This window comes from Rhinichthys klamathensis, unplaced genomic scaffold, assembly GCF_029890125.1.
Source record: "Rhinichthys klamathensis goyatoka isolate OS25496 unplaced genomic scaffold, OSU_Roscu_1.1 h1tg001043l_1, whole genome shotgun sequence".
Lineage (NCBI taxonomy): Eukaryota > Metazoa > Chordata > Actinopteri > Cypriniformes > Leuciscidae > Rhinichthys > Rhinichthys klamathensis.
The window spans coordinates 391740-406162 of NW_026607318.1; the positions used below are offsets into that span (position 1 = coordinate 391740).

General features: G+C 38.3%; 1 protein-coding gene across 2 annotated transcripts; it reads right to left on the reverse strand.

Moving 5' to 3' along the window:
- Nucleotides 1-1984: 1984 nt before the first annotated feature.
- On the reverse strand, nucleotides 1985-11596 carry mfsd12a (major facilitator superfamily domain containing 12a). Of its 2 annotated transcripts, XM_056244657.1 has the most exons (11): nucleotides 11001-11596; nucleotides 10319-10529; nucleotides 10064-10196; nucleotides 9324-9530; nucleotides 9037-9129; nucleotides 8839-8931; nucleotides 5403-5573; nucleotides 5039-5133; nucleotides 4760-4890; nucleotides 4583-4633; nucleotides 1985-3156 (listed from the first exon to the last, which is right to left on the reverse strand). In XM_056244657.1, exons 1-11 carry the CDS (start codon nucleotides 11269-11271, stop codon nucleotides 3080-3082), a joined length of 1533 nt encoding a protein of 510 aa, XP_056100632.1. In that variant the 5' UTR covers nucleotides 11272-11596; the 3' UTR covers nucleotides 1985-3079. The 2 variants fall into 2 exon arrangements, with proteins under 2 accessions (XP_056100632.1, XP_056100633.1); XM_056244658.1 differs by lacking the exon at nucleotides 4583-4633 and having other exon boundaries at nucleotides 11001-11593.
- Nucleotides 11597-14423: the final 2827 nt, after the last annotated feature.

Below are 14423 nucleotides of genomic sequence, written 5' to 3' on the forward strand. Positions count from 1 at the left end.
CTTACATTCACTAAAATATTGAAACGTTAGCATACTGATTCAAAACCGTTCAACCGTCCAGTGATTGACTGTCAAGTGTCAAAGCGCCCCCCAGCTGAACTGGAAGTTTTGATTGGTTTTGCACCCGAGTCAGTACCTGTCTGTTATTGGCTGAAGCGCTTCAGATCTGTCTGTTATTGGCTGAAACGCAGGGTTCCATCGCAGTAGTTTAAAAAGGTGTATGTCAAATGTCAGCTCGCCTTATTGCTCCGTCGGCACCTTTGTCAAAGTAGGCTACTTGTACTTTCGGTGAAAAATAAATGGAGCGAAGTTGAATACTTTATTTTTTATTCAACTCAAGTAAAAGTACCACAATTTAATTATACTCAAGAAAGTAGAATAGAAAAATCTACTCAAGTACTGTAACGAAAGTAGGCTATTTGTAGTTACTCCACCTCTGCCAGTGCTGGAAAGATGTTCTTCTCTCATATTTAGGAAAAAAACAATGTACACACAGCGAGATCCTTTGTTGTCCATTTAAAGAAATGTATATCTTAAAAAGCAGTGGATCTGTAACCTATGTTCCCGCCACCTGTCCGTGCAAGCTCTGTCGCGTGCATCCACCGTTAACTGCCCTGTCAATCATCTTGTCACAGATAAAATCTTCCATTCAATCTAATTTAATTTCCTACCGTTTCGGAGAGAAATGTTGTAGCACGTTGGTCTGCCGGTCGTGGGTCTTTCATGCGGAGACTTTCCTCATTAGTTTGCAATTAATATAATGATGTATTTAAAAGTTAATGGCTAAACATATATTTTAACATTTACAAAAGTTCACATGCTGCTGCAGATGAAATATAATGTGGACAACATTGAATAAATACATTTTCGTCAGGTTAGATACTGATAATTAATCACTCAAACCCCTTTATCTAAACCTCTTTACATAACCGCCTAGACGTCCGTCCTCCGTCATCACATATGTCTGTCGTTTTTTAACACTTTTTACTCGTGTTTGTAGGCTAGTTCTAATCGAATCCTCGTTGTGTACTTTCTTTTACTGTCTATGGTTGTGAACTTGTGGGATATGGATCTGCACTTCGGATTCTGACCATAGACTGTAAAAAATAGATTCTGACCAGAAAAAGTAGACCATCAATCTTTGGAATACTCATTTCAACATACTATGATTTGGGACGTACTAATTCTATATGAATGAATGAATGAATGAATGAATGAATGGGGCATTTATATAGCGCTTTCATATGTACTACTGTACACCCAAAGCGCTTTACAATCATATCAGGGGTTCTCTCCTCAACCAGCACCAGTGTGCAGCATCCACTTGGATGATGCGACGGCAGCCACAGTACAACGGCGCCAGTGCGCTCACCACACACCAGCTATAGTTGTAGAGGAGAGAGAGTGATAGAGCCAATTCAGTGGATGGGGATTATTAGGAGGCCATGATTGGCATAGTATATTTGAATACTATTAGTATTTAGGACGGATAGTATGCGATTGGGACGCACGGGAAGTTTAAATATCACGTGATATTATTAACAGGTGACCACACCAGAGCATAGACAGTAAAAGAAAGCACCAGAGCCATAGAGAGAAGCCATCTCTTGGCTCTAGTCTGGACCACACCTACACCACTGGTGCACACTGCCATCTAGTGGTTGAACAATCATTACATTTGGCTCCTACAGTAAAAAAACAGCAATAATGTAAAATATTGTTACAATTTTAAAAAACTGTTTTCTATTTTAATACTATAAATTAATTTTATTACTATACAATTATAAACTATAATTTTCAAGATTCTTTAATGAATAGAACGTTAAAAAAACGTTTTTAGTAACATTAGTTAAATATGTCTAAACTATTTATTGCATCCTTGTAGAATAAAAGTATATTAGTTTCTTAACAGATCTGCAATATACAGTCTTTATTACTTGGTTTTGTTTTTGTACGTCCTATTAATTATCACTGACACTGTATATTTAAGAAATAAACACTTTTATTTAAAAGTCAATTTAAACAAGACGTCAAAGATAATAAAATACAAATATTGTCTTTTTATAAACATCCTGGTTTTGCTGATTCCTTTCCACTATAATAGAATACATTTAATTCATTTCAGCTACATCTGAGCGACAGCTTTTATGAGTTATTTTGAGTGTTTAAAGTCCCAAGCATCACGCAAAATCAGCTGACCAGATGTATGTTACATTCACTCACACTGACACTGCATTCCTGCTAATGAGTAACTACTTTTAAAGACAGGTTACAATGATACAGATATGTCTGTTCACAAAGAACATTTATTCTGTTCAGTAAATCATATGAACAGACACACATGTCAGACACAATTGTCTTACATATTAAAACCATAATTATACATATATATATAAAAATATACAAGAATGGTTATAGGGGAAAATGCACATCATTGGCTCTCTGGTCCCTAACAGCAAAACCCCACATATCTCACACCAGAACATGTGCCTTGAAATGACAACACATGGCTTTATATCCCTGATTTAAAAGACCAATTCTTCCCTTTTTCATGAATTCCCTTATGGAAAAGATAAATGGATTCCTTTTAAGTGTTATCTGGAATGATGCATCCATCATAAAATGTGCGCAGTCTTGCATTGGCCTTACATAAATAAATTCCCTTATTTTCATAGGTTTGATTTAAATAACTGAACTAAATTTATAATCATAAATAAAAACAATGCTGAAATAATAAACATGATATAATGTGCATAATAAAAAGTTAGTCCCTTTATAAAGTGTCAGTCTATAAAGACTGCTGGGTTAAGTGAGAACTAAGGAATAAGAAACCATGATAGAAAAGATGAGCGATATTAACTAATCACGTCTAAAAATGAACTCACCACATCCTTGTAGTGAACCTTTATTGTAGAAATGTGTCAAGATATGACCGCTCTATTGATTTAATTAGCAAATATTGTCAGTGTGAAAGATTATTCTGAACCAAAACCTGTTTTTAACTCTAACCTTCACGACTGTAAGTGTAAACCAGAATTCTCTGCATCAGAGCTGAAGAATCTCTGCGTCTGCTGCACGTTCAGTCGACTGAAGGCTGTTCAGAGCTCTCAGAGTCCTCTCTATCACTCCCCATAAGACCAGTCACCTCAGGCAGATCTACAAAACCAATACAAACATTAGATATTTCATGTAGAAGTTCATATACACCATTGTTCAAAAGATTGGGGTGAGTCAGTTACAAGAATTTAAAACTTCTATTCGGCAAGGGCGAATTAAACTGATCAAAATCGACAGTAAAAACATGTATAATGTTACAAAAGATTTCTATTTCAAATGAATGCTGTTCTTTTGAACTTTCTATTTATCAAATAATCCCCACCCAAAAAAAGATCATGTGACACTGTAATGATTTTGAAAATTCAGCGTCTGTGACGTCACCCATAGACATTCTGAAGAACGGTTTTGAGGTTGTTTATGGGGGGTATGGGCGGTGCCATCTTGGAAAATCTTACGATATTTCAAATACAAATGTTCAGAAAGGATACAGAGGTGGTATGATGTGTTGTGTCAGATCATGGTCGAGACGTCAAATTTCAGGAATTCCACTCGGCGCAGCCCGTTATAAGCTGTCAATTACGCGCTTATTTGTCATACATTTTATATCTAAATACGATCTAAACTACCGAGTTAGAAAAAAATTCACCCCCCTCACAGTTGTCAGGCACTCGGGACCTATCCAAAAATACAATAAAAGTCCATGGGACCAACATGTAAACATATAAATTTATGCTGTGAAAACGGACATTTTAACATGCGGTCTATGGATATTTGCTCCCTTTTGGGACCTCTCTCTAGCGGATTTTCGATGTATTGCAGTTTTTCGCACTTCCGGGTAGGCTTCATTTTTCAGATTAGAATGTTGCCGCTTGGCTTTGCCATCACAGGAATAAATTACATTTTAATATATATTACAATAGAAAACAATTATTTTAAATAGTAATACTATTTCACAATATTACTGTTGTTGCTTTATTGATCAAATTAATGCAGCCTTGGTGAGCATTACAGACTGCAAAATCCTTAAATTATTACAGACCCCAAACCTTTGAACGGTAGTGTATAAGTATGAAATCAACCTTTTATTATCTGCAAAAAAAAAAAAAAAATCACTTTAAAGGGGTCATATCATTTTTTTAATATGAAAACAAAATCCACTTATATAATATTTTAGCTTTTTATGAGCATTTTCCATCTTCACCTTCAAATACGAAAGGTTTGGCAAACTTTCCCAAATTTTATCATTAGTTCTTCTGGGGTTTGGAATGGATTTGCTTAGAATAACTGCATCAAAGCACTTGGTTATCAGAGAAAAACTGTTGGGAATAAATCCAATTTATATGAATTGACATTTCTTACAATCCTTTATCTCAAAAACAGGGAAAAAATCAAGGAAACCAGACCTCATGATATGACCCCTTTAATTTAAAGGTGGATGATTGATGTTTCTGATTGTATTTTGAGGAGAAAGTCATTTAGCTCAGATTCCTAATTGTTATTTCAGATGCTGACATGTGGCCCTCACCCTTAAAGTCTTTGCTGTTTATTGAACTGTTCTCATGATCTCGCTTAGATACTGAAATACAAAACAATGTGTCAGTCATGAGGTGAAGATGTTATTGAGTAACACTATTAAAAAGAGGAAGTGCATGTATGTAACAAGTAAGACAGACATAAATTATAGTTTAGTCGAGTTTCTTACAGTGCACAATCTTTATAGGCCAGATAAGGATCGCGGAGAGGCTCAGTGCTGCTAAAACGGCCACTCCACCAGTGACGATGACCATGATATAGTGGTAATACCACACGCAGGCCGGACAGCATACCATTGTGCTGAATGAGAGAAATCACACACAAACAATTTTTAATTAAATATATAATAATGAAATTTTACTCTAAAAATCAAATTAAGCCATTAAAACAGTCTTTCTTACTCACTTTACATTCTAGTATGCATTGATGCATTCAAGTGCACACTTACCGGCAGGGGTGTAGCACCTGAATGATCATGACTCCCAGACCATTAGCCACCTTGTCTGTGAAGCTCATAGCTCCATAAACAAAAGCCCCGCTTTGCTGTCAGGAGGAAAAGAAAAGTCATTTCAGAAACTCAAAAACTTCTCTGAAAACAAATTTTAGTTTCCTGCGACTATTTTAACACTTCTGAAACTAGTCCCTTTGAAGCACATGCCTTTTTCACTTCTGCAAACATCTGCTTTTCTTACTGGTTCAGTTTTGTTACAGTTAAAGTTGTTAGCGCTTTAATATACACTAAATAAAACAACTGCTTGAAGCGGTTGCTGTACGTTTTCAGTTCCTCAAGACTGATTAATATCAACACTTACTGTCTGATCTCCTATGAGTTCAGCCGTCATGGCAAGAGACATCACCAGGATGGTGCCAGACCCAACCCCTAGCAGGACCGCTGCCCCATACACCTTCTCTCCCATGTGTGTGTCCAGCAGCACCCAATAGGAGAACGCCAGAATCAGCAACAGTCCCAAAAAATAGGTCATCTAACAATAAGAAACAAGGAAACTTTAGTATAAATCATATTGTATAAACTTCCAGTACTGTACATGAAATTGTCTAGTGAATTGTTTTTCCTTTTATTAATTTTCAGATGATCCTTTGAAATTTGGATGGGTGAGAACAGAACAGTCTAGAGCAAGGTTCTCAACTGGGGGCCTCAAGATGAATTGATATGACTTATAATAAGACAAAACAAACATTAAATAATCTACACACAAAAAAACTAAACCAAGATTTCTTATTTTGATTCAACCCTTCTATATATTTTTTTTCTTCGAATCGAATTTCTTCGAGGGTTCGAATTGTCTAGAAAAACCTGGATATATGTAGTAGCTTAATTTTAGGTGTCATTTCCTGACCTGGAAAAGTCATATAAATTAATAACATTTTATAATACATTTTATATATACGTCAAGCTTAAAAATATTTTATCAGGTAAAAATTGTGATGATGATAGGAGAGTCATGTAAATACATTAGGTAATAAGAATAGAATCTATGAACGATATTCAGCACTGAAAACTGGTGGAATCTATACATTTTAATTATAATTATCTATGTTACTTATCTACACTCACCTAAAGGATTATTAGGAACACCATACTAATACTGTGTTTGACCCCCTTTCGCCTTCAGAACTGCCTTAATTCAACGTGGCATTGATTCAACAAGGTGCTGAAAGCATTCTTTAGAAATGTTGGCTCATATTAATAGGATAGCATCTTGCAGTTGATGGAGATTTGTGGGATGCACATCCAGGGCACGAAGCTCCCGTTCCACCACATCCCAAAGATGCTCTATTGGGTTGAGATCTGGTGACTGTGGGGGCCATTTTAGTACAGTGAACTCATTGTCATGTTCAAGAAACCAATTTGAAATGATTCGAGCTTTGTGACATGGTGCAGTATCCTGCTGGAAGTAGCCATCAGAGGATGGGTACATGGTGGCCATTAAGGGATGGACATGGTCAGAAACAATGCTCAGGTAGGCCGTGGCATTTAAACGATGCCCAATTGGCACTAAGGGCCCTAAAGTGTGCCAAGAAAACATCCCCCACACCATTACACCACCACCACCAGTCTGCACAGTGGTAACAAGGCATGATGGATCCATGTTCTCATTCTGTTTACGCCAAATTCTGACTCTACCCTCTGAATGTCTCAACAGAAATCGAGACTCATCAGACCAGGCAATATTTTTCCAAGTCTTTAACTGTCCAATTTTGGTGAGCTCTTGCAAATTGTAGCCTCTTTTTCCTATTTGTAGTGGAGATGAGTGGTACCCGGTGGGGTCTTCTGCTGTTGTAGCCCATCCGCCTCAAGGTTGTGCGTGTTGTGGCTTCACAAATGCTTTGCTGCATACCTCGGTTGTAACGAGTGATTATTTCAGTCAAAGTTGCTCTTCTATCAGCTTGAATCAGTCGGCCCATTCTCCTCTGACCTCTAGCATCAACAAGGCATTTTCGCCCACAGGACTGAACCCTAGAAATGGTTGTGTGTGAAAATCCCAGTAACTGAGTAGATTGTGAAATACTCAGACTGGCCTGTCTGGCACCAACAACCATGCCACGCTCAAAACTGCTTAAATCACCTTTCTTTCCCATTCTGACATTAAGGGGGCTTTTACACTGGGCTCGTTTGCTGCAGTCCGAGCCCGAGCGCGTTTGTTCCCGGCACCCCCGTAGCGTTGGTCTGGTTTCACACTCAACTTGATTCTATCGAACCCTAGTGCGTTTGCGTGCATATTACGTCATCGCAAACGTGCACGGCGCATGATAGAAAACAGAACATGGGGCAATATTATGGTTTTTTTTTATTAATTCGCTGCCATTATGCGCAGTTGAGTGAACAATACAGGTTTACTGTGCGTGTGTCACATAAGGTGGCCTTCTGCTGCTTGCAAACGGACTCTTTTGAGGAGACAGTGGATTTCCAAATTTGGTCCCCTGATTTCACGCGCAATGCACGAATACACTGCAGGCTCACTCTCGCTCGTATCCAAGGTAAAATCATCAACACTATCATCCCTTACAAGTGTTTTATTTAACTGAATACATCACAATAAGCTAAAACGCATGCGCAGGTTACTTTACTTCCTGAACAAGTGCGCACCCGAGTCCGTGCTGCTTTCACATTCACGCGAACCTCGGCACGGTTCGGGAGCAACCGAACTCAGACCACCTCCTCCAGGTAGTCTCGGGTTCGGTACCCCAGTGCCCACCCGGGTCCCATGACAGCGTTCACATTAGCGATTTTTCATGCGAACCGTGCCCCGTTCCGAACTAAACTGCCAGTGTGAAAGCCCCCTAAGTTTGGAGTTCAGGAGATTGTCTTGACCAGGACCACACCCCTAAATGCACTGAAGCAACTGCCATGTGATTGGTTGATTAGATAATTGCATTAATGAGAAATTGATCTGGTGTTCCTAATAATCCTTTAGGTGAGTGTATAGACATTAAGCCATGTTTTTCAAAGTCATATACTCTTCATAAATATTATTCAACTCTTCATAAATATCAGGGCTACTGGAATTAATCTGTAACGTTTTCATTTCCAAATGCTATATATTGTGGCAATTACAACAGCAGTTTATTAAGAATAGAAGGGAAGTATACTAAACTCTGGAATAGCCTGTCTGATAATGTTCGGGGCTCAGACTCACTCTCCCAGTTTAAATCTAGATTCAAGACATCTCTTTAGTTTAGCCAAACAATGCATCTCATATCCTTGTACTCCTGATATATATCAGACTATATCAGATCGAACCCACATGACTATCTATTGCTTGAAATGTTATGAACCGCAGCTATGTTAATTATTTTCAATTTTCTTTTGTCTCTACCTCTGGATGCCCAAGACAGGAAGTTTTCTAGCACTGATGCAAAATAAAAATAAAACAGCCAAGGATGCACATCAGGTGTGTATATGACGCTGCATTTGTGTATTTAAATTGGCACACCTCCAACTCAAAGTCTGGGCTCAAATAAAAATTTAACGTTTCCTCACTGGTAATTACAACTTTATGGTGGCATTCATGTGTGCTCAACTCATAAATATGATCACACGTACAGTATATGACACAGCAATACTGACTGGTATTGCTAATCACATTCAACAATGGGAAGAGTTATTAATGTTTTTCTTTTCCCATACGATCCACAGCCGGGTGTCCTGTCAGACTCATAACCGATTAGTGGTGTACACACTCCTTATATTTCAATCAAAAGACAGAAATGCACACTCATACTCACAGATTTGCCTATTAGCTTGCTGAGAGGTTTCATGATAAATGAGGAAGCAAAGCCACTCAGGAACATGACCAGTGGAATGGTGGCTATGTACTTCTGCAAGACAGAGGGTCAAACAGAGATTACTGTCTATTTTCTTCAATGCTTTTGTTGCTGATGCTAATCTGGGTGTAAAGTGAAGTATTACTATAATTGTCGTACCTTTGGCAGCAGTAGTGAGTAGGTGAGGTACATGGAAATATATGTTTGTGATAGGTTTACTATTAGTCTGGTGGACATATAAAGCACAGCCACCTGAATAGAGCAGGGTTTAGAGAAGATGTTAAAGTCAGTTATAACAGACAGTTACTAAATACTGTTTCCTGAAGATTTCACACCACTGTGATTAAGTGATAACATTGTGTTTCAACCCACTATTCAGATTATTCACAAAAGCTGGGAATTAAATGCCATGCCAGTGAAGAGTAACATGGGTACTGGCTACTAACCTGGTAGAATGATGGCTGTCTCAGCCAATGCTGCCACTGCAGTGGATTAGTGGGAGGGGCCACAGTGGCGTTGTGAAGAAGTGACTGGCGCTCACCAGAACTAGAGCCATCCTCCTCCTGACGGGGACGTGCGCCCTTCTCCCGTGTGCCCAGGTGAAACAGCACCGAGAACAGAGCCCCAATGCACACCACTACAAGACTTAAATTCTGTGTGTGAAAAGATATTTCTGCATTAAGCTTGTCAGAGGTCTTTTGTCCAGACCTACATTATGTAACCTGCTAGGTAAATGTCAACAGAAGCAAAGGCTGAAAAGACTGGTCCATAAAAATCAGCTGAAAAGCATAAACCGGTGATTACATTACTTTAACAACAATTTACTACTCATCTAGAGAAACATCTAAGGGAAATGTTTTGGGTCATTTAACTTTTAATGAAATTTCCTGTAGCTCAAAGAGCATGGTGCATTCTCTTCCTGTAGAGCATGGTGCTAGCAAAGGTAAGGCATTATTTTTCTGCATATTGCATACATATAAAGTCTCTTTTCTGGTTCTGGTCTTGATTCTTGGTCTTATTGTGCACACACAATACCTTCAAAAGTTTAATCTACTTTTAGGAATACACTACCATATAGATGTTCACAAATATTTTGACTTTATAGGGTCTTTAAATTTAGGTGTCTTGTAATGCAGGATTAAATGAGCGAGAGTTCACCTCAGCACAATAAAAGTTCAGCACTCACTCTGAAAACGGGAATGTCAACAGGGCCAAGGTTTTCTGTAATGGCAGGATCATCTCCCTCCTGAGTCTGAAAATGAAACATCAACCAGGCCACTGCATACACTGTGATGTTAGCCATCACCGTAAAGGCATACCTGAGGGATACAACCAAAATACAATAAAAAGTTAAGACATCATACCGGTAAGTACAGGCAAAGTCCTCCAAACAAGCAACACAAGAATGTTTGATCATTAGCACAGAGCTGCATGAGTTTACCTGTATGCAGTGAGCTCCACTTTCTCATGCTCGCAAGACACCAGCTCGGGAATGAGGGAGAGATGGGAAATCTGGGTGGCCGCCCATCCAAACTGGAAGATGACGATGAAGGGGGTAAAGTAGGTGAGACTGACCCACTGTGGAGTGTTAGGATCACAGCCCAGGCACTGGTTAAATATAAAGGGGAAGGATAGGAGGACGCTGAAGGTCCCTAGTTGGGGTAAAATACAGTAGATGAGAATGTATATCAAATAATATGCATGGAATAAACCTTAAAGAGACACTTCACCAAAAATAATTGTGTCATCATTTACAAAATATGCAATGACATCTGTTTTTAAAAGTCATACAGCTCTGGAACAACAATGGTGATGACAGTGCAACATTTGCATTAATGTTTCCTTTACCACCATGAAACAGAAGATGTGATTAATTGTTCAATATGTAGGGCGGGACTTGTGGATGGTTGTTGCTATTGCTCTGATCTCACGTGAGTAAATGCCAGTAAACCCGTCATCAGAAAACACAGATGTTGCAAGAGGGAGGGGGAAGTTATTTTGATCAAAGATTACGAAGGCACATGAATACAAAACGATAATAATGATCTGTAGCGATAATTCATTTACAATAAATAGTGCAATATTCCATAAAAAAGAGTTCATTTGATTTCATGGGGACTTACCGACTAAATGCCATGTTTTTCTTTTCCCATACGATCCACAGCCGGGTGTCCTGTCAGACTCATAACCGATTAGTGGTGTACACACTCCATCCGCAATCTGCCCCACTAACAACAACACACCCGCATATGTGTTCTGAAAGCCCAGCACTGAGTGATAAAACACCAGCAGGTATGTAAACCACATCGAGGCGCACAGGTCGTTGAGAAAATGCCCCACTGAGTAACTCAGTCGTCTGACGGCGGGTAAAGAGGCTTCTGTGGAGTCCGGCATGATTAACGCGATACAGTCAATTCCCAGTCGGCTAAAAAATTATATTTCCGTTTATCCACCTCTGCATATTGTCCTCTCCAGCGCCGGCTTCATCACTGCAGAGAACGAGTCTAGTGTGAAGGTCAATGATTTCTTTCCATAACAGTTGTAACTGCAGTTCCTCCTATGGTTTTGGTCAGCTGACTTTGCAAATAAGTCACGATGGACGAGGCGCGAAATAAAACTTCATCATTCTCTTTCATCGATTGAGACTTACACTTTTAAATTACATATTGGTAAAGATCATAATGCAGCATGGTTAATGTTGAATTTGTCTGGTGCAAAAGAGCTAGTATAGCGTCTTGTTATTTTCGATTCGTGTTGTTATCACGTGCGTATTAAGCCACGCCCGCTCTCATTCATCCGACGTCTGCTTTTTAAAAGCGAGTCCGGTAAAAGTCCCTTTAAGATTTTTTTTTAGCTTTTTTTTTTTTTTCTTTTTTCAGGCGCGTATCAATATGAGGAATTGCGGGTTTACGCTTATTTTCACAATAAAACAATGTTTCACGCATTTGGGTTTGCTAGTGTTTGAGCAGTTGTCAAATATCACCACCTGCTGGTCGTGAAGCACACTACATATTCCTCCCGTGTTTTTCCCTTTCCTCTTTTGTGTGCGCACAAGTTTTGTTGAGTGTATCTCTCTCTCTATATATATAAGTTTTGTTGAGTGTATCTCTCTCTCTCTCTCTCTCTCTCTCTCTCTCTCTCTCTCTCTCTCTCTCTCTCTCTCTCTCTCTCTCTCTCTATCTCTATCTCTATATATATATATATATATATATAAAAGTTTTGTTGAGTGTATCTCTCTCTCTCTCTACATATATATAAGTTTTGTTGAGTGTATCTCTCTCTCTCTCTCTCTATATATATATATATATAAGTTTTGTCGAGTGTATCTCTCTTTCTCTCTATATATATATATATAAGTTTTGTTGAGTGTATCTCTCTCTCTCTCTCTCTCTCTCTATATATATATATATATATAAGTTTTGTTGAGTGTATCTCTCTCTCTCTCTCTCTATATATATATATATATATATATATATATATATATATATAAGTTTTGTTGAGTGTATCTCTCTCTCTCTCTATATATATATATATATATAAGTTTTGTTGAGTGTATCTCTCTCTCTCTATATATATATATATATATATAAGTTTTGTTGAGTGTATCTCTCTCTCTCTATATATATATATATATATATATATAAGTTTTGTTGAGTGTATCTCTCTCTCTCTATATATATATATATAAGTTTTGTTGAGTGTATCTCTCTCTATATATATACACTCACCTAAAGGATTATTAGGAACACCTGTTCAATTTCTCATTCATGCAATTATCTAATCAACCAATCACATGGAATTTAGGGGTGTGGTCCTGGCCAAGACAATCTCCTGAACTCCAAACTGAATGTCAGAATGGGAAAGAAAGGTGATTTAAGCAATTTTGAGCGTGGCGTGGTTGTTGGTGCCAGACGGGCCGGTCTGAGTATTTCACAATCTACTCAGTTACTGGGATTTTCACGCACAACCATCTCCAGGGTTTACAAAGAATGGCGTGAAAAGGGCAAAACATCCAGTATGCGGCAGTCCTGTGGGCGAAAATGCCTTGTTGATGCCAGAGGTCAGAGGAGAATGGCCAGACTGGTTCGAGCTGATAGAAGAGCAACTTTGACTGAAATAACCACTCGTTACAACCGAGGTATGCAGCAAAGCATTTGTGAAGCCACAACACGCACAACCTTGAGGCGGATGGGCTACAACAGCAGAAGACCCCACCGGGTACCACTCATCTCCACTAGAAATAGGAAAAAGAGGCTACAATTTGCAAGAGCTCACCAAACTTGGACAGTTGAAGACTGGAAAAACGTTGCCTGGTCTGATGAGTCTCGATTTCTGTTGAGACATTCAGAGGGTAGAGTCAGAATTTGGCGTAAACAGAATGAGAACATGGATCCATCATGCCTTGTTACCACTGTGTAGGCTGGTGGTGGTGGTGTAATGGTGTGGGGGATGTTTTCCTGGCACACTTTAGGCCCCTTAGTGCCAATTGAGCATAGTTTAAATGCCATGGCCTAGCTGAGCATTGTTTCTGACCATGTCCATCCCTTTATGGCCACCATGTACCCATCCTCTGATGGCTACTTCCAGCAGGATAATGCACCATGTCACAAAGCTCGAAACATTTCAAATTGGTTTCTTGAACATGACAATGAGTTCACTGTACTAAAATGGCCCCCACAGTCACCAGATCTCAACCCAATAGAGCATCTTTGGGATGTGGTGGAACGGGAGCTTCGTGCCCTGGATGTGCGTCCCACAAATCTCCATCAACTGCAATATGCTATCCTATCAATATGGGCCAACATTTCTAAAGAATGCTTTCAGCACCTTGTTGAATCAATGCCACGTAGAATTAAGGCAGTTCTGAAGGCGAAAGGGGGTCAAACACAGTATTAGTATGGTGTTCCTAATAATCCTTTAGGTGAGTGTATATATATATATTTAAGTTTTGTTGAGTGTATCTCTCTCTCTCTATATAAGTTTTGTTGAGTGTATCTCTCTCTCTATATATATATATATAAGTTTTGTTGAGTGTATATCTCTCTATATATATAAGTTTTGTTGAGTGTATCTCTCTCTCTCTCTCTCTCTATATATATATAAGTTTTGTTGAGTGTATCTCTCTCTATATATATATATATATATATAAGTTTTGTTGAGTGTATCTCTCTCTCTATATATGTTTTGTTGAGTGTATCTCTCTCTCTCTATATATATATATATATGTTTTGTTGAGTGTATCTCTCTCTCTCTATATATATATATGTTTTGTTGAGTGTATCTCTCTCTCTCTCTATATATATATATATATATAGAGAGAGAGATACACTCAACAAAACATATATATATATAGAGAGAGAGAGATACACTCAACAAAACATATATATATATATATAAGTTTTGTTGAGTGTATCTCTCTCTCTCTATATATATATATATATATATATATAAGTTTTGTTGTGTATATCTCTCTCTCTCTATATATAAGTTTTGTTGAGTGTATCTCTCTCTTTATATATATATAAGTTTTGTTGAGTGTATCTCTC

Bases quoted from the DNA above. Each gene is read 5' to 3' on its own strand.
- mfsd12a (XM_056244657.1), bottom strand. From the start codon at position 11,271: ATGCCGGACTCCACAGAAGCCTCTTTACCCGCCGTCAGACGACTGAGT. The intron at 10,197-10,318 runs GTAAACTCATGC...TGTATCCCTCAG, and splicing joins GTGGAGCTCACTGCATACAG to GTATGCCTTTACGGTGATGG. The intron at 9,531-10,063 runs GTGAGTGCTGAA...TTTCACACACAG, and splicing joins TTGACATTCCCGTTTTCAGA to AATTTAAGTCTTGTAGTGGT.